General features: G+C 37.3%; 1 protein-coding gene across 3 annotated transcripts; it reads left to right on the top strand.

Moving 5' to 3' along the window:
• The first annotated feature begins 4859 nt into the window (after positions 1 to 4859).
• olfm1a (olfactomedin 1a) lies at positions 4860 to 17413 on the top strand. 3 transcript variants are annotated; one of them, XM_083526651.1, is made up of 6 exons: positions 4860 to 5646; positions 9384 to 9533; positions 9750 to 9905; positions 11250 to 11469; positions 14017 to 14123; positions 15783 to 17413. In XM_083526651.1, the coding sequence occupies exons 1-6, from the start codon at positions 5581 to 5583 to the stop codon at positions 16449 to 16451; spliced, it is 1368 nt and encodes a 455-aa protein (XP_083382777.1). In that variant the 5' UTR covers positions 4860 to 5580; the 3' UTR covers positions 16452 to 17413. The 3 variants fall into 3 exon arrangements, with proteins under 3 accessions (XP_083382777.1, XP_083382778.1, XP_083382776.1); XM_083526650.1 differs by lacking the exon at positions 4860 to 5646 and adding an exon at positions 7206 to 8067; XM_083526652.1 differs by lacking the exons at positions 11250 to 11469; positions 14017 to 14123; positions 15783 to 17413 and adding an exon at positions 10689 to 11058 and having other exon boundaries at positions 4945 to 5646.
• Positions 17414 to 20744: the final 3331 nt, after the last annotated feature.

The following is a 20744-nucleotide window of genomic DNA, read 5'->3' as shown; positions in this document are numbered from 1 at the left end:
TAGTTTAGTAAATAATATGGAAACTTGTATTAAATTGTTATCCACATTATTGCAAAATCAAAAACTTTTTGTGATGTGAAATAAGAATAAAAACCTGAATACTGCAGGTACTAGTTTTCATGCTATTTACAGAAACTGTTATTGACGTCTCTCGTCTTATCGATTAGGTACCGCTTGTCAAATTGTGATATTGGAAAAGTGTCAAGGATTTTGGTAATTCTTCAGGAACAGGTGTAATCTTTTTTTAATGGTGCTCTACAGAATCTCAGTCAAAAGGTTCCTTTTGACAGGAAGACTTTGTATACTGAAGTGAGTCCTGCTTAATTTTTAAGGGTAAGCTAGCGAATGATAGTTATGAAAATATTTGTTACTGGGAAAATTTTTTAAAACATTTTATGTTCCAGCTTTATGTTAAAATGCTGCTTTTTTAAATAATATTATATACTAATATACTTCATAACATTAGTGTAATGACAAAGCAAACTGGTTGGGATTAGGTTTAGGGTTAGGTTTAGGATTAGGTTTGGATTAGATTGTATTCAACTTTACAAGTCATGGTTCAAGGCAACGAAATGTAAAATATTTAGATACGCACAGGTTAGTCAGGCTTTGATATATATGAAATATAAATAATGACAGATCAATGAACAATATGAAATGAACAATATAAAGATAAATAAACAGTACACAGAAAGGCAATGTTGTACAATGAGTACAATGAAGGTTTGGGGTCAATTCAAGAAGCTTTTATTGTCATTCCAACCAGATGTTTCTTCAGGACCCTGGTTCTTAATAAAACAACAAAGAGCTACATCACACAACACACAACACTAAGGACTAAAGTAAGTTGTCCAAGTGCATTTTGTGCAACTCGGTGCAAACAGTGCAAGACAGATACACAAAATACACAAAATTGCGCCAACCAGTATACCTACTGTAAAATGTTATACAGTGCAATGTGCAAAAAAGCAGAACGGTGAACAAAAGTGTAGTAGTAATCATATACACAAATGGTTTAAGGAATGTGGTTGGGGTTTAGGTTTAGGGTTAGGGTTAGCATCAGAGTGGGTTTTAGGCTTGGGATTTGTAACTTCATTAAAAACAAAACAAAAAAATACATTAATGCAAGTTTTCTTTGCTATGGCAGACATGTGCATCTCATTTGTTTCGATCATCTTTGTATGTTCCTAAACTTTAACTAGCCCTTATGTTCTGTTTGATTTGCTTTACATTGTCATGTCATAGCAGACAAGAGAAACATCATCATCATCATCAAGTTAAAAACATTTCTGGATGTGAAAAAAAAAAAACATATAATTCGAAAAGGTTCTTGGTTCATATAGACCCCAAACAGAACATAATGTTTAAACCTACCTGTAGCTCATTCAGTTATTTGGCAATAATTTGAAAAGACACACACGAGTCTATGTTAAGGCTGAAAATGCATTTTAGAGCAAAACGAAGCAAGGTTGGAGAAATTGTGTGTAGAGCTGAAAGACAGGACTGGGTTGAGACCCAGATATAGAGAGAGCTCCAAAAAAATGTATGTTGTATTTAAGGTTCTCAAGAGCACAGTGGCCTCTATAGTTGTTAAATGGCAGCGGTTTGGAACAACTGAAATTGTTCTAAGAGCTTTTCAGACATATTCTTCTCCTTAGTGCAAGAGATATACAAAAATTGTGCTCACATAAGGCATAAACCTTATATAGAGAGGTGTGTCTCTTTCCAAATCATGTCATAACATCTCAAAGATGATATTTTGAAATAGGACTCTTCTGAGCTAATTTGAAAGCTAACAGTATAATAGCAGGGCCTGAATATTTATGTCAATTTGTGTCAATGTCAATTTTGTTTCAAAATACAAAGCTATTTCACATTTTTGTTTTAACATTAAGGTATGGAACATGGTTTAATGTGGAAAGTGAAAGCATTTTAGCATAAGGCTTCAACATCAAAAAGTAAAAAACGAATGGGGTCTGCACAGCGTTATAGCTTTTGAAATGTTAATTATTCATAGCTTTGTCTTTTCATATTGGAATAGTATGTGTCTGATATGCTTGCAAAAAGCTGCCATGTCTAGCCTAAAAACAGCGTGTGAGGGCGAGACAAACCTAGCTGTTAACAAGCGTTAGTGTTGTATTTGGGAATGTGTTGAAAAATTGAAGGTGGAGATGGTATTTACCTGTTATTTAGATTTCACAACTTCATAGCGCAAGAGAATCTAATTATTTGTTGCTTTTTCCGACTGCGTGCGGACTGACGTCCTTACATCGACATGTTTCTCCAACTCAACCTACATTCTATTTCTAGATATTTCACATTTCGAGTTGCAACACTTACAGACATCGGTGTCATAAATCATAGCTGAAGGTCTGAAGGTTGACTGCACAGTATACTGACAATTAAGTACAGTAAAAAAAAAAGCCTTATGCTTTGCTACAAACATGCCTTCAAAAACAAAAAACTGAACATTTCTAAATAAAAACCTATTATAAAGAGCAGTTAATAGAGAGAAACAGTTTGTCTGTATTTGGTGTGATTACACTTTGCATTTAAAAAATATCAATAGACTCAGGGATATTTGTGCAGTATTATAGGGAAATAGGTTGCTACGATTTACTGAGTATTCTGGAGAATCTTCCACAGCTCTTCTTGTGACTTTGTGACAATTGCTTTTGCTCGCTAAACTCAACAGCCTTCAATAGGTTTTAGTCTAAAAAGTAGTGCATCATGTACTATATTGCTTTCTTTACTGACATACAAACTTTTCTAATATATGATTTTGAAAATATATATATTTTTTCTTTTGTACAAAAACCTAGGGATTTTAATAAACATCTATCATAAATAACAATACATTTTTTTTAGGGTGCCTAAGGTACTGCACATCCTCTACCTGAGATGTGAATTACAAGTGAAGTAATATATAAGCTAATACATAGTGATGATCAGATATGAATATTAGAAATATTTGCCAGAATATAGCTGATTCAATGAAGTAATTAAAGGAAAACAAGCTTTAACTAAGTGTCAGTGCTGTACACTTTATTAATGAAAAATTTACCATGGTTTTGTATTGGCAGTGTTCTGCAGCGTTGTTTTAATTTAATGAAGCTATAAAACTGTGCTACTGCTGCTGGTGCTGCTCACTGCTTAATGTTGTTGCTTAGTATAATTGAGATAATATTCTGGGTGTTTCATTCATATCGCAGCATGCTCCAACCTTGCTTCAATTTGTAGTAATCCCTTGGGGCTATCAAGTGGCTATTGTCACTGTGTCACTGCCGAATTAGTTCTTATTCTTCTGTGCTCATTTCATTTCAAGTAATATCACCTCATGAGTTCAGTCATAAAATATTAATAAAAATGGGGAAGAATCTAATCTTGGCACATGGACTCTCTGACATGCACATATATATTTTTTCTGCAGTACATGAAGCAAGGAAGTAGATGTACATATATCTTGCCTTCCCCTTAAAAATGCTGCTTATTTTATTGAATGATGCTGCTACAAACCCATATATAAAATACTGTAATTTTTGATTATTGATTTCCGGTATGTAACAACAATATTGGGAAATAATCATAAAAATCCATAATAAATGATAGATCAGAGAGTATCTTGGTTTTGGAAATGGTTAAACAGTGTACAGACCAACATTGTTTCCTTCCACTGATCTCCGGATCAAAAAGCAGGCGAGAGAATGGAAGAGAAAGTGGGGCATGCTTGTATTTCTCAAGGGCTTCTTTCTGGTACTGCTTATGTATTCATTAGAAAGCCATAAAAAAATCTGCAGTTTCTCTGTTCTGGTGTAACTGTTTTACTTGCTCCCAAAAATAGCTAGATCAAACACTAGTTGATGCAATATTGTGGACTAGAAAATCTTCAGAGTGACACCATGATGTGTGGTTTAGTATCTAAAACTTGTGCACATTTCTTGTAAATAAATGATTATTTGAATATTTGAAGTTTTCAGCTTTCTGAAGAGGTTGCACGAAAATCCTTTTAAAATGTAATTTTATCATTTTTTATTGTGTGAAACATGTAAGAATACATACAAGTTCATGAACCCAAGTGGAGGTCTCCCCCCCCCCCATTAGTTTACAACTACATTCTACAGGTCAGTGTAGTCAATTAACTTTGTATTTTATAAAATGTCATGCAGAGCCACTAATGGTAACTGCTAATGGCTGCATTTCAAAATATAAATGCTATTTGTGCTTTGATGTGTTTAAATAGATAGGAAAAAAAGATTAATTTGACCTTTAAGGCTATGGTGTGGCACTATGAGCAGGAGTTGGCACATTATTTCTATAACATGATTTTGCTCTGTCTAAAGCTACCATGGTGATGGCATTTAGTGGCCTAATAGAACAGCAAGTTACTGTTAGTGTCTTGTAAGTTTTAATGATGGACTGAGGGATCTTCTTAATGAAAAGTTAATCTAAACAGATCTTCTCTATTATTGCTTGGGCTAATGTGTTTACATATTGTATATGATTAGACACAAACACAAACATTGCCGGCTGCACTCACTAACAACATCCCCCTCCATACAGCACTCTCCAGTGTTGTATTTAGATTTTATGTTTACTTCACCTTGATGTAAACGTATCTACCTTTGCAGTAGGCTTTCTTTTACTTTCTGGCTAGTGTTTGACACAGAATTGTTCATACAGCTGACTTTGGGCGAAGTCTCAATATTCTCTTCCAGCAAGTCCAACCATGTTACAAACAGTATCCATTTCTAGGGCTCTCACTCTTTTTCCAAACTATTTAATTTAATTCTATTTAATGTATATATTCTATTTAATTTAATAATTAAAACCCTTTTTAATTATAACTAGACTTCATTATAGAAAACAACTTGTATAATCATGAGAATAGGAAGCATCTCAGTAGCAAGGATGCAGTCGTCATAGCAACTTGGTTCATCGAAACACGTTTCCACCATCACCACTCAACTCAGGTCGGCGTGGCCATGATTCTACACACTTATTAGCCTAGATCGGAGACATACCAACTCTATATGTCCGTCAGAAAAAAGAAGGCACTCCACCTTAGGCCGTACTGCATCGTGTTTGGTGGGTTAGTATGCGGTTTGGACGAAGCCCCGTGCGCCCCGCCGCTCTTAACTCTCCCACGCCTTCTCGTGTCACTTCCGGTTCAGCACCACGGCTAGCTCCTCGCGTCTCAAATTCGCCTCCCACACCTGCCCTTCTCGCATTAGGAAGCCAACTTTTGCTAGCGATGAAGTAAATATATATTTATATAAATATTTTTTTTAATCGCCTCCTTTTTTTTTTGCGCTTTTTCTTTTTTTTCCCTTTTTTTTTTTCGTCGTCTCCAGAAACAGCCGAGAGACCAGGTCGAGGACGCGTCGGCAGACCGAGACGCGATAAATATGCTAAACGACAGCTCCGTTACCCTGATTTCATCCCTTTCCTTATTTTGACATCGAATCCTTCAAGAAATTATTGAAGACGGGTGTCTTAAAAAAAAATACAAGAACTGGACGATTGTATTCAAACAGATCTGCATGCAATAGCTTTGGATCAGGTGCCACCGGAGACGAGAAGATGCAGCCTTCAAGCAAGCTCCTGAGTCTCACCCTACTCGTCCTGATGGGAACAGAACTCACTCAAGTAGGTTTATAAACGCCATTTTCTTTCTCCAACTATCACGTGCTTAATTGTCCTGACATTAATTAATCCACATCTGCCTTTTCAAATCTCACATTATAGCTGAGTAAATTATGCAGTAATATCGGTTGTAAGCATATTTCAAAACAGGAACACCTCCGCCTGTCACACCGCACAGGCATCATCTTTACACTAATAAACATTAGCACATATTCTGCCAAAACTCTCAAATTCACAATCAACACATGATTGTATAATATAATCCTAGCGACTCTAATATTGCTGTTACAGCACATACAGGACACTGAACATTGTGTATGTGTGTGAGTGTGTGTGTGTGTGGCTATGCTAGCATCATGGCGATTTTTGCAGATAGATTTCCACTCTCTTCCAAGTGAAAAGACAATGCATGTTGATAGAATAGTGATGCATGTTGCAATAGTTTCTACTCACTTAATATTGAACAATTTACCCCCTTTCTTACATAAAGCAATACATCGTCTTTGCCATACCTGGTCTCAGTGGGTCTGCGCTGCCATCTATTCTGAAGACTAAATTTATGTCCTAGTTGGGATTTTTTTTCTTTCTTTTTTAACAGAAACACCACTACATCTTGCTTTCTCAGCCCAAAGCTGGTAAATCCATAACTAGTTAGTTAACAGGTCACATTTTTGAGATAAGCTCTACAAATGGGTACATAAAAATATTGTAAATCATTATGTAACAGTCTTGTCAATTTTGGTTTGTTAGAAGTTTGTGATGTGGTATAAGTTCCTTGGTACTACACTCAAAAAAATCTTTCGTATGAAATGTATGCAGAGCCTGGTTTTGTGTGATCCTATAACACATATGTTGTGAATTAATGCTATGAATAATGATGCGACAGGGGAAAGAAAAATACATATTTAGAATTGGGCTTAGACTCAATCTTTTCGCATATGAATAATATGTCTGATTGTAATGCAGGCAGCAAAATAAATTCAAGCATGCATATGTTTTATTGATTGATTTAATGTCAATAGTAAATTAGTGGGACATTGTAGAACATGGTTGGGGGGGAAAATACTCTCAAGAATAATTGTTTTTGTGAAACATTAATTGTACTTTGTGGATGGAGATAGTGTGGGGACATCTCCTCAGAGACCCTACGAAAGCAATGCTACCAATTTTAACTAAAAACTATTGAATGTCAGAATAGCACTTAGAGTTTATTTCACGGTTATGCCCTTTGGTCCATTTGATGCTTTATTTTCTTTGATAAATCAGTTCGTTATTTACTGTTTTATTAATCGAGAGGATTGATTACCTGACGTAAACTTGGTTACATCTGTCCCAAAATGTGTTATCTACTGAGAAAAAAAAAAAGGAAAGTAGGCTGACCAATTTGACCATGTAAAAATCAAATACACTAACATCACTGGTGTTATATGTGCAAATGATGCTGAAACACCAATCAGCAGAGGTCACTAGTTTAAAAGGATAAAGAAACGCACACTGCCCCCTATTGGCTAATTTCTGTCTTGACTTGTAACTCTGGAGAATTATCAGCTGAAAAAAAAAAGTGTTCACCAGTGTTTAGAGACAGAATATAGAAAATTTAATGCAATCAATGCAACGCACACTAATATTCTTACAGTTTTATTGCTGTTTAATCTCCCAGTATTTTTGTAAAATCATGAATCTGATGCAGGATCCATTACATGAGAATGCAGAATAAAACAGATCTGCATAGAAATAAAAAAAAATAGTAATTTCCTAATACTAAATACAGTTGACTAAATGAATTAATATTCATTCATTCATTATCATTTGATCAAAACCAAGGATCTGCGTTCAAAGAAATCGGAATTGGATATTGGATGTTAAAACTATGTACAATGCATGGAAAAATACATATATATACTATGTATAGTATATAAGGAGAGGCTCATGAATATTTAATAAGCTGCGCGGTGGGCGTGGTCAGCGCACCAATGAGAAGCTCCGCTGAGTCTCCGCAGTTCTGGTTATTCGCACAGAGAAAGCGAGCCGAGAGGACGAGCATCAGCATCAGCAAAGCCGAGCATCGAGCATCGAGCGTCAGCACAACACCACAGCTTTTAGTTGGAACAACAAGAGAGAGAGAAAAGAAACGAGAAATGTCCAAAGCGGTTCTGTCCCCAGCCGGAGCTCAAATGCACCACCAAAGTTTGATGGGCAACCCCGGGTTGCAGATTTGTGCCGCGCCGGAGTGCGTAGAATGAAGGATTGGAGGGGGAAAGGAGGCGCGCAAAGATGTCGTTGCCCTTGTTGAAGATCGGCGTTGTGCTCAGCACCATGGCCATGATCACCAACTGGATGTCGCAGACTCTGCCCTCGCTCGTGGGCCTGAACTCCACCAGGCTGATGGCGGCTCCGCCTGCGGGAGCGGACCGTAGCATGGCTGTGAGTTACCGAGCTTTGCATCACATCTGAGCGCTTTACTCTAATGAGTAAATGTGCAGAAGGTAGTAGTAATTGCACATATTCCCTGGCCGGGGTGTATTCCTGCATGGATGAAATCTGTCATTTTATTTCTGTAATAGAATGATTTTTTTGGGATGGATCAGACTTTTCAAGTTTTAACTAAAAAGTTTTTTTTAATCTGAAGAACAATTACTTAATTTATCACTTGGAGTAAATGTCACCATTAAAAAATATATAATAAGACATGTCACACCAATGAACCATTTAGAGATTTTGTAGTATTTCATCACTTGCTATTGGATTTGCATATTATGCAAATGCAAAAATGAAATTAAAATCCTGTGTTTTAAGCATGTAAGTGCACCTATAAGGAATTAAATAATCAAGAACAGACATGTTCAACATGTGAACTGTTTAGAATACGATCAGCTGTTTTATTGAGCAGTCTTATAATGCAATCCTGCCTTAAAAATATATAATTGGGTTTCTCAAAAAATAAGAAGAAAGAATAAATAATAAAGAAGCAATAAAAAAAACATATACGTATATAGTGACAAAACGTGCCACTAATTACATTGCGATCATAATTGCTTTTTTTTTTGTTATGTCAGTAAGTGACAGATTGAAGGGCGGAGAACGACTTAAAGGTGTCTGTCTACTGCATTATTCTACTGAAAGACATGAATATGCTTTTTAAAAGAATATATATATATCATTAAGTAAACCAGTATTAATTGAAATTTTTTAAATCTGCTTTCTATTTTTCTATTGTCATTTCTATTGAATTTTTCCAATTATGGATATAGAGGACATTTCCAAAATATACAGGTTTCGCATGAAGAGGAAGCGGGTTTTTTTTAGATAATGAAAATCTTTTGGAAGAAAAAGTGATTGTGAATTAACAGACCATATGTGAAAACCCTTGAACCCGGGAGCTGTGAGCTGTATGTGTGTAAGAGCCGTTCATTTGAACATGGAGCTCTCTAGGGGGTAAAAGTGTTCAGCTTGTGTGAATGAATCATCAGTTGCACATGGCACAAGACCAGCGTGATGACATAAGTGAAACGTCTTGCTGTTTTCTAAGCAGGAGCACAGATTAATGCGGAAACAAAGAAAAGCGTGCATATAGTTAGGATTCGTGGTGAACCAGCTATACATGGAGAATGCCCAGTTTCTGTGTCCTCTTCTAAAAAAAAAAAAGTAAAATGAGGCTCAGATCCTGTGGTTTGACTCTGGAGTATTTCTCACTGACCTCGTTTGTCTGTGTGTGTCTCTTTGTTGTCTGCTATGGCCAGGTGCTGCCTGCGAACCCGGAGGAGTCATGGCAGGTGTACAGCTCAGCACAGGACAGTGAGGGCAGGTGTGTGTGCACCGTGGTGGCTCCTCAGCAGACCATGTGCTCGCGGGACGCCAGGACCAAGCAGCTGAGACAGCTCCTTGAAAAAGTAACCTTTACATTCGTAATCAGTATAGCACACCCAGAGCGCAAGCACATCTTGCACAAATGTATCTGAAACGACCTTCTGGTCCTTTCTTATTATGTAATGCACTGAATATTTTGATAAGAAGCGCAGACTTGGCAGTGCTCTCAGAATGCAAAAAGCTCCCCTGGTGTTCACGTTCAGTGGTATTTTTTCTGTCTATTACTATCGTCCCACTAGGTACAAAACATGACCCAGTCAATCCAGACTTTGGATGAGAGGACACAGAAAGACCTGCAGTACGTTCATCGAATGGAGGTGCAACTGCGTGGCCTGGAGACTAAATTCAAGCAGGTGGAGGAGAACCACAAGCAAAATATTGCCAAGCAATACAAGGTATGGCAAGAGAATGAGTTTCACCCATCCATTGTTTCAGGTTTATTGATTCCATTTTTAGCTTGACAGCTGTCTGCATTTTAACAGCCTTTGATATTTCCCTGCTTTAATTTGATTCATTGCTACATAAACTTTGATTAATGTGCTTAAGATTAATTAGTTTGTGTTGGGGGGGGGGGCATAAATGAAGCAGAGACAGAAAATGTTGAGCTTCACCAGTTTCCTGGAGCACGAATTAAAAACCTAGCCCAAATAATTAATCTGCATGAAAGGCCTGCTCATTTGTGTTCCAATCTTATGATCTTCAAACCTTTTAACATGCTGTCTAGTTCTGCATGTACAAAGCATGCACACATTTGGCATCTACAGAATGTATTTATTTAAGTGCAGCGTGAATTATGGAAGAAATAAGCACTTCTCCTAAGGCACTCCTTCTTAGAAGTCCTCTGTGTCCTCCATAGTGCCTTATGAATCTTTAATGAGACTTTAATCCTCTTTAAATATTAGTGTTATTTATAGCTTCGTTGGCTGTTTGATGTAGCAATTATTTTAATTAATTACCACAGTCATTATCACAATTATTTGCACAGTTGCACAGCAGTTCCTGTTGTGCCGGCTTGCATGCTGCATCTTTCACCCATTTTTTTTTTTTTTATGTTAATGTGTCGTCTTGTGAATGTGCCTGTATGTCTGGGTATAGTGTATGTGTGTGTTGTTGTTGTTTATGTTTCAGATAGGCTAGCAAGTTAGCTATTCAACAGTTTCTCATTTTCTTGCTTGCAGGGCTAAAATTATGAATTATGAATATCAAAGCTGCAGAGACTGAAGAGCAAGTTCAATCCCATTGTAATCCTGAGCTGGTCTACTGAACCTTTGCACCGTTTAGTTTATTTGAAGCCAATAAGCACTTTTAAAGCTCCATGTTGCGCTCTTTCTGTGCATGCCATTGTAGAAGCATTCCATTACTAGATATTAATTTCTGTTATGGTGAATTTCTTCCGTGTCTTTCCTCATTCAGGTTTGTTAATGCACATTTTGTTACCAGGGGAAAACTAAATAACAAGTAAACAATGTTGTATGTGATGCAAAGCATGTAATCACTTAAGACATTGCATTTTAAACATTGAAAAATAAAGGAGTTTTGCCAATTGTTCTTTGTGTACTGAGGAGTTGTTTTATGATTCCATTGTTTTATGATTTTATGATGTCCAATTCCACATCTGTGTTAGGCACACATTGCACTCAGGCTAGGTTAGACAGAGAGGGTATGTTAGGGCCAGACAGGTGTTTGGACAGGACGGTTGCACACATGCCTACTGAACCAAGCCTATTTTAACCTTACAGGCCATAAAAGCGAAAATGGAGGAACTTAGGCCAATGATACCAGTGTTGGAGGAATACAAGGCCGATGCAAAATTGGTATTGCAGTTTAAAGAGGAGGTCAAGAATCTGACGTCAGTGCTAAGCGAGCTGCAGGAGGAGATCGGAGCCTTTGACTACGAGGAGCTCCACAACAGGGTGTCAAATCTTGAGGAGAGGCTTCGTGCATGCATGCAAAAATTAGGTAGGCTGAGTTTGAGCACTAACATCAACACCCTCTTGCTAAACTTACATTGGTCAGATCTATAATCGGTCTGGGCTCACAGTAGTCAGATATATTTGCACAAATAGATATAACTGGGCTTTTAAGCACACCCAGATGATCAAACACGCACAATTCATCATGCATGTACAGAGCACATGACAAGCAGGATATTTGCTGAATCTTAACATGGTTAGGATGGATTATAAGACTAACTAGCCAAATACACAAAGGTAAGTTTAAATGCTTTTTGGACAGAATAGAAAACAGAGTGAATCTATAGTAAGCAAATACAAAAAATTTTTGTAAAATTGATAGCTTTTGTATGATCATTTCAGTTCTCTTCAGTGTATTACCTGTCGTCTGGGTATAATTCGATTTCAAGATACATATCTATTAAGATACATATAATAAATATCTATATCTATTACATCTAAAAAAAATTGACACAAGTGTACAGAAAATGAGATTTCTTTCATGATGCAGTAATACAGTTGTCATCCTCAATTTCAGACAGTCTGTGGCCTGACCTTGAGTGATGGATCTCTTTTTTTTTCACACCTAGCATGAACTGATGAGCATCAATCTGCCATAATGAATAAATCAAGGACTTCGAGCTATATAACCTTAGCGCAGTTGGGGGGAGGACAGATCCTCTATTTCAGCAAACAGCTCTGGGAATGTGGGATTCATTTTAAAGCAAATAGGACATTTTCACAGAAGTACAAAGGGGGAAAAAAATGTCATACTAAATAAATAAAGGACTTCTGGACACATAACCTTAATATAGTTAAGGTAGGATGGATCCGAAAATGCAGTTCTCCACTTAACACAAATTGTTTTGGGAATACACGATTCATCTCAAAACGAAATAGGCATTTTTCCACAAAATTACAAAGGAGGGAAAAGAATGGAATTGTAAAAAAAATTCCCCTGTGAAACAGGGTGGTTAATTATATATTTGGGTTGTTTATCTTAACTGAAACTAAACAATTATTTCTTGCAATAGATGCAATTTATCCTTTTTTTTTTTTTACATTAGTTTAGAGCTGGCACCATGCTAGGATTTCACTGCCATGTAAAACAGAGAGTGGGCTGCAAGCTTATGTTTTCTTCTGGGTCAAAAGCTACATCAAGCATGAAATATAAACATCTTTAAATAGAGGCAGGATTTAAAGAATCGCAGATTATTGCTCTTGGTATACTACTATCCTGCCTGTAGAAACTGGTCATGGTTCATTGTACTAAAAGAGGTTCATTGTTGGCTGTTCTTTTAAAACTGAAGCCAAAAGAATAATTTTGATGTCTGTCTCTTTCTCTAACTCATTCATGTATGAGCAATTTTATATAAACCAAAGCTATATGCACTAATTGGCTTGCAAGAGCTTGACTGATTATATGAAATATGTAGACATTAATGGTAGGAAAAATGCCCCTCCCCCTCATGCATACTCAAAAGCTCCTTTGAATTATGGTATCTGGCCTATACTACACAGTATATAGATGAGTGTTTTTTTTAAATGACTTAGCATAATTATTCACGCTATCAAAGTATATGAGCTCAATCTTGTTTACGGCACATTACAGAATAAATACAACATGCACACTGATCATGAGCTGTATCTTTTGACGTTTTAGTAGGTTGTATTTAGTTCGATGCATTTTGAAATCTTTGTTTAAAAAAATGATCATAATTCTATTTTGTACTTCATAAGCCTTTTTGCCAAGATTTGCCCATCAGATGCCTTCCAGTGATTGCCCATCTGTGGCAAATATTAAACAAATACATTTTAAACATTCATTTCCATAGAGGTTGCTTGAAAATGGGTCATGTCATGTTACCAAATCCTGCGTAGATTATGGGATTACATTGGTCAAATATCAGATCGCTGGTGTGCATTGTGCAGTGCATCGTGTTACAGTATTTCACACACTAAAATTTGTTGAATTCAGCATATTTCCAGTGATGTAAAATGATACTATATTTCATGGTAAATTTCATTCCACACATAAATACAGCAAAAAAATTCATAACCTATTTGAATAATATATATATATATATATATATATATATACACTATTTATATGAAAAAATACAGACATAAAAAAAAATCACTGGCCTGAATTGGTGGAAATCCAAGTTTATTTGAGCCAAGCTATACATATAAAGTTTCACTGATGAGCATAAAAATGCAGCACAAGGGAAGTAATAGATGAGCTAAAAATGGAGTTTTGGTAAGAAAATGCATTGTCTGGTGCTCCCTAAGGATGTCATATGAGGAGAGAGAGAAATAATGACAAGTGGAGTTTATTTTCAGCCATGGAAGGATGGCTGAAACCACTAGTGAAACAAAGAATGTGATCCTGACACTAGCTTAAGGGTGTTCTATTGTCTGTGTGTGTGTTTGAGAAAGACAGAGACGGTTAAGAAGACAGGGAGAGGGATGGGGAGATAATATTCCACATTTATGTCTAGCACTAAATGATGTCACTTATCTAATCTGTAGCAATTTTATTTACTATTTGCAGCATGCGGAAAACTAACAGGAATAAGTGACCCTGTCACTATTAAGACATCCGGATCAAGATACGGATCATGGATGACTGATCCCCTTGCCCCTGATGGTGACACAAGGGTAAGCAACAACAACAAAAAAAATGCTGTGTAAATGTTTTAAAGGAACAAATAAGATAATATAATAAATCATAAGGTGAATTGCATTAACATTGAACACTGTGCCTTTGACTTACATCTCCCCTTGCATGACTCTGCAGTTTCAGATCTAAATGCATTTTTTTTTTGTGCACCTTATCAGCATTCTTGTTTGTCAAAACAGTGTGTGTTCTGCTATTGTACCAAGGCTTATTTAGATGCAAATGTTGTGTATCAATCTCCAAAGATATCATTAACTTGACGGCTAAATCATTCCCAAAGCCCAATAAATGAGCACCCGTGTCGGTGCTTCTTATAGACTGCAGTTTTATATTATACTATTTTCCAATATGTTTATATATCAGGACTAGTCTTTCCTAGGCTATTTTATTTACCTGGGCCTGTTTTTTTTCCCCCAACTTTTTGTAATTTACAGAACATGGACGCCTCGTAGCACTTTGTTAAATATCAGTAGGGTGCTTGAGAACTAATCTAAGACCTTTTCTCATATTAATGCATAACTTCAAAGCAAATAGCCTGAGGTGAGCCTGTTGGAATATTAATTTCTGAGAGAGAAAAAGCTAATAAAAAAAGTACCTGTTTTATGTGAGGAATGAAAAGTCTGAATGTTGCCCTTTGACTTAAAAGCCACAATCTTTTTTAACAAAGGTTATCTCAATCAAGGGTTAATTATCATGTAAGGATGCTAATTTAGGATTGTGGAAATTAGTTAATATTTCAGTTTATAGATCCTCAAACACTTTCAGTTACCACTTTATCTTGATCAGGTGTAGATCTGAAACCCGAACCCAGGAAAAAGGGTGCTCGTTAGTATTGATTGTATATTAGGTATATTGCTTATTGAATTGCATAAATTTCTCACTAAACATACATCACTTTCAAATTACCAGCTTGATGGCTTATATCCAGTTTCATTAAATGAACAGAGGACTCGTGCCAATGGAATTTTAGATATCGACAAACGTTTGGCCGTATAGTGTGCATCTTTTGTATTGCAGCCCAGTGTAAGTGGCAAAAGCAATGCAAGAGTGAATTTACATTTTTATGTGCTCTTTATATGATCTAAACACATACTTACAATAGCAGTAGTGAGTAGATAGGGATTTAACCCTATCTACTTACAATAGCAGTAGTGAGTAGATAGGGATTTAACCCTATTTGCTCCAGGGGCGCTGTACCATACCTTGTGCTTTGACCCCAGCTTCCTGACAACCTGGGATATGCGAAAACCTTGCAAAATATGGAAGCTTTGGGTAACTGAACGTAAAGTCAAGGGTTCAAGCCCTGGTATTGCCAAACTGCCACTCTTGGACCCTTGTACAAGGCCCCAACCCTCTGTGCTCTAGGCATGCTGTATCATGGCTGACCCTACACTCTCACCCCAGCTTCCTAAGATTGCTGGGGAAAGAATTTCCCTGTGCGCTATAATGTACATGTGACAAGTTTTGTTTGAGATGTGTTTCTTGTTTTGATTTATTTGGCTCAATGTTAAAAATAATTGGTTGTCATATCTAATATTTCAGTTACAGTGTAATATGAGGACAGCTTGTATTATTTGGGTTTAAAAGCCTCTCTCTGTATTGTTATTCATTGATGAACATGCTGTTCTTGCATCTTCTAGGTGTATTACATGGACGGGTACCATAACAACCGCTTTGTACGCGAGTACCCGTCTATGGCAGAATTCATGAACTCCGATAACTTCACCTCTCATCGGCTCCCTCACCCTTGGTCTGGCACGGGCCAGGTAGTCTACAATGGCTCCATTTACTTCAACAAGTTCCAGAGCCACACTATTATTAAGTTTGACATCAAGACGTCGGTGATCAGTAAATCTAGCCAGCTGGATTATGCTGGCTTCAACAACCGCTACCACTACTCATGGGGCGGCCATTCTGATATTGATCTGATGGTGGATGAAGGAGGACTTTGGGCCGTGTACGCCACCAATCAAAATGCAGGGAACATCGTAATCAGCAAGCTAAACCCAATTACATTGCAGGTCATCAAGAGCTGGACCACTAATCACCCGAAAAGGAGTGCCGGGGAGGCTTTTATGATCTGTGGAACTCTCTATGTTACAAATGGCTACTCTGGAGGAACAAAGGTCTATTATGCCTTCCACACCAACTCCTCGACGTATGAGTACATCGACATCCCTTTCCAGAACAAGTATTCGCACATCTCTATGTTGGACTACAACCCAAAGGACAGAGCACTGTATGCGTGGAACAATGGACACCAGGTGCTGTACAATGTAACTTTGTACCACCTTATCCGCTCTGAATAGACCCTGTCCGGGTGACCTTCTCCAGCCACGTGAGATGTAGACCTGAAAAAGTGCTGAAGTAAAGTAGAAAAATAACCAGTGTTTGTTCAATAAAAGAAGACGTCAAAATATATTCAAAGTAATATTAGGCAATGATATAAACAGCTGCCAAAAGGTTATGCCTTTCTTTTTTAATATTTGGACACTGAGGTCACACTTTCTTTGATTGCATTCAGAATTTTGTATCACAGAGTACTTGTACAGCTTTGTCTATAAATAAGAAATACAGCATCCTATTGGCAGAGTGAGAGCGAGGTGGGGGAGAGTATGTTGAAGAAAGGAAGACGTTACTGTTTATTTACACTATCATAGCCTTTGTATCAAAAGCAATCGATAACCTTTCAACACCAACTAAAGATAGGAAGGCACTGACTGTTGGAGGAACCCTATTAAAAAAGAAAAAAGAAAAAACTATTGTTGTGATTGTATGTACTGTTCTAATTTTTTTAAGTTTTGCATGGACATTTGATAGCCCTGAGGTTCACATTGATAAATGTATTTCTTAGTAATATGGCACATGTATCTGAAAAGGAGAGTAGATTAGCAATGAGTTTTTACTTTATTTGCTGTGTTTTATTTGTCTACTTTTCATTAACATTAATCATGCATCTGAAATCTTTTGTCCATAGAAATACATTTTTGGGGATATTTTTTTTTTGGTAGTTTGGAATGTAATAAAAAGGAACTTATCAAAACAATATCTATGTCAGCAAAATTAATAAAATGTATTACAATAGAATGTATCAGAAATGTATTTATGAGATAGCAGTCTATACTTTGATTGTATTTCGAAAAACTGACTTTCACATATCAACTGTCTTCGTAGTTTAGAAGAGATTGATGGTGGCATCTAAAACTGTTGCGCTTGCATATGTGTTGTATCTGCAATGTGATTGATATCAATAAAAACGGTCTTTATTTTACATCTGCCTTGTCATGTGCGTTGGAATAAAAATCATAGCCATGTCTCAAATTTGGGGAGGAAAACCTTTGTCAAGATCTCAATCTAATTTGAAACGAAGCCTAAAATCCCAGGGGATGTATGGATTAGCCTGAAAGGTCTGATGGAAAAATGACTAACCTGAATTAATTCTTCTAGCAGCTGTGCCAGATTGTGATGACCTCATCTGTTAGACCAAGGGGAAACAGCTGATCAGGAAACAGACCCAGGCTGTGCCGTGTAAGACAAAGTGGCTCATTAGCCATGTGCAGTACCCTAAAGGCGAAATAAAATTGAATTGTCGAGGCTTCCAGTGCTACAGCAAAGAGAGCATCAATATTTTACCAGTGACAAGCAGTAGCAGCCTCTAAAAGCATACCGCTTTCTTGGCTGCAAACTTGAAATATAAATGGGTTTTTCTCTTATGTTTTTAACAAAACAATCATTAGCAAAAGTGCAGCTTCAGCAGAGTTCTGAGGTCTTTGGATATTACCCGCCTTCTACAGTTATTACATAGCATTTTGACATCTAGAGAAAACAGATTTAAAACAGGAAAGCTTTTAGTCTTAAATCATTCTTCTGAATATCATTCATTCTTGTTTTCTTTGTATCAGGCGTGATGAGTAGAAAATGTTCCTCAGAGTTCGTTCCATTATCTCAGTGAAGGATATGTACAACCGTAATTAAACACTTAAACACAAAGTGTTGGTCTTTTCTGTATTCTCTATACAGCATGGTTTTGATTTCAATATGAGGTGGGTCTTAACCTCAGCCTACATGCAGAATTTCAATCGTGAGTGGATTTTGACTCTTTATCTTGGAAGTGACCTTTCTGAAATAGTTTTCATTCTCACGCAATGAATGAAATAAAACAGGATTTAAATGACATCCATACTGCATCCTTTATACTACAATAGTAGGTTAGGATGTAATAACTAAATCAGTTTCTTTTTTATTGTTTTTTTTTTTTTTTTTTTTTTGCATTTTTGCATTTTTGCAAATTGTAACCAATTTAAAGCATTCTACTACAAAATCAGTATGCAAATAAACATGAGGGAGCACTGTAATAATGGTGTTGATTTCTGCATGCTGGTTTGAAACCGGTTATTTTATTGCTGTATGTGGTTTCAAACTTGCTGTAGAACAGATATTGGTACAAACTGGCCAGTCAATGTTCAATTAACTAGAGACCAAAAAGAGAAAATAAATTTGGCTTTTCCCCCTAATAAATTTGCAATAATTTATTATAGATATTTATTACAGTGGAACCCGGTTATGTCGATGTCCTAGGGGGTCGCCAAAAAGCATCGAGGTAACCGATGATCAAGATAAACGAAAATAAAAATGGCGGCAGTATATTAACGTGCTTGAAATTTCTTTATGTACATGATGTGCGTTAATAAATGAGAATGTGCATGCACGTGTTTTTAAAGGGTTTTTTACACAACAGCGTTGCCGCGATTTGTTTGATGAAGGCATGCTATAAAAATACATACAGTACATGTTTATCTGTCAGGAATCCACCTGCCACGCCCCCTTCGGCCCCCTTCAGGGTGTCAGGTGTTTTTACGGCCGCTTTCTCTGAAGCTCCCGGCTTCAATCGCGCACATATGGTGCTCGTTTATCATCATCACCAGCTCCTATTTAAACTTCCACACTCTCACTGTCCGTTATTGTTGGTATATGTTGGTTCACGGCGGTCGTTGTTATCGCGCATGCGTATCCCGGTACGTGTCTTCCCACCGGCACTCTCTCACCGGCTGCTCTTTTCTTCCCAAAGCGCACCGCGGATTAACACCCCCCCCCCCCCCCCCCCCCCGATCCTGCCGGTGTTCATTCTATGCTTTTGCTGCTCATCCCACGTTCCGCGCCGCCAAGCGCGGCCTCGCCTCCAGTTCATCGCATAACATTTAACAACAAAAGGCATATGTGCACTAACTAACAGCAGAGATTCACCAGTATACAACACAACACCTGGAACAGCTGTAAGGTTTGATTTTTCCCCCACTTCCGCGAGTTCTTCTGCGGCTGCACCGAGATAACCGACGTTAAATGGCAAATTTTTCCCCCCTTGTGTTCGAGATATCAGGCGACATAAAAAAGTCGACATAACCGATGAAAAATGCTTAGAAAAAGCGAGAAGTTGGCGTTTCCACTTCAAAAACGTCGACTTAAAAGGGTTGTCGAGGTAACCGAGGGCAAGATAACCGGGTTCCACTGTATTTACTTATCCCACCTTAGCAACCACTTTATGCTGGTCATGGCCATGGATTTACGAGAGAATATCTCAATCTCAAGGCAACATTCATATACTCATTTACAGATTATAGCTAGGGAGCTAATCAGAGTAACTAGTCTACCTACTAGTTTGTTTGGGAGGTTGGAAGAAAAACAGAGAACCCAGGAGACACCCAAGTAAACACAAGGAGAACATGCCAGACTCAAACAGTTAGCAAACTGAGCTCAGAATTGAACCAGGGAGCCTGGAGCACTTTGGCAGGGATGATACTGGCAATGAATTCATTGGTCAATATATCAATATATGTTTGAGTCTTCTCAACCATGTTTGTCTTGGTAGTTGCTGATGTCTCAAATGTGCATTGACTATTTTAACAAAAATAAACAGGTGTAGCCAATGATTTAATTTGTTTTTATTTTTTACTTCCATTTACAGCACCAGTTCCACAGAGACTGGGGTTTTTCCTCTGAGCAGATTTCTTAATGTCAGCTGCCAAAATGTCAGGAGAATGAACAAATATTGCATGTGTGTGGGATAAACTTTACATACCCCTTCTTTGAAAATAATACAAAGAAAGTAAGGTCCTGGTCCAGTACAATCTGTTAAGTATTTTGTCCTTATGGCTGAGCTATACAAAGAGACATATGTACAAACAATAAGTGGCCACCCACGCTAGGTGATAAAAGCTCTATGCACTTGCTTAGCAAATCATACATGCAGTTTGTAACACTGAAAGAGTTTGCAACAGCAGATACATTGGTTCATCTGCTCCATAATCACTGTTTAATAGTGCAGATGCTGTCCAGACCACAAAACTGGAGCCAATATGTCATTATTTTCCCCAGAGGCTAAATTAATTACTGTGGAAAAATGCTTAGGGATTACATAATGAGACCTTTTATTCGTCCACTCTCCGACCTTTTTAAATGAAAACAACAGGACCGATATTTAATATGAGTAATCTGTGAAAAATCCAGTCAAGCTGAAAAATTTCTTATGTTCTAGCAAGCTTACCAGGCAGAAAAACACAGCTGCTCACATATCTGTTGTTCAGCACTGTATGTCGAAAAAGATG

Source organism: Silurus aristotelis (genome assembly GCF_946808225.1).
Source record: "Silurus aristotelis genome assembly, chromosome: 23".
Taxonomy (NCBI): Eukaryota; Metazoa; Chordata; class Actinopteri; order Siluriformes; family Siluridae; genus Silurus; species Silurus aristotelis.
The sequence above is the reverse complement of the archived record's forward strand: the minus strand, read 5'-3'. Positions and strand labels throughout refer to the sequence as shown.

What these genes read in the sequence shown, in the direction of transcription:
- olfm1a (XM_083526650.1), top strand. Translation starts at nt 7,918, where the DNA reads ATGTCGTTGCCCTTGTTGAAGATCGGCGTTGTGCTCAGCACCATGGCC. An exon ending in ATATTGCCAAGCAATACAAG is followed by an intron (nt 9,906 to 11,249) that starts GTATGGCAAGAG and finishes TTAACCTTACAG; the next exon opens with GCCATAAAAGCGAAAATGGA. An exon ending in CCCCTGATGGTGACACAAGG is followed by an intron (nt 14,124 to 15,782) that starts GTAAGCAACAAC and finishes TGCATCTTCTAG; the next exon opens with GTGTATTACATGGACGGGTA.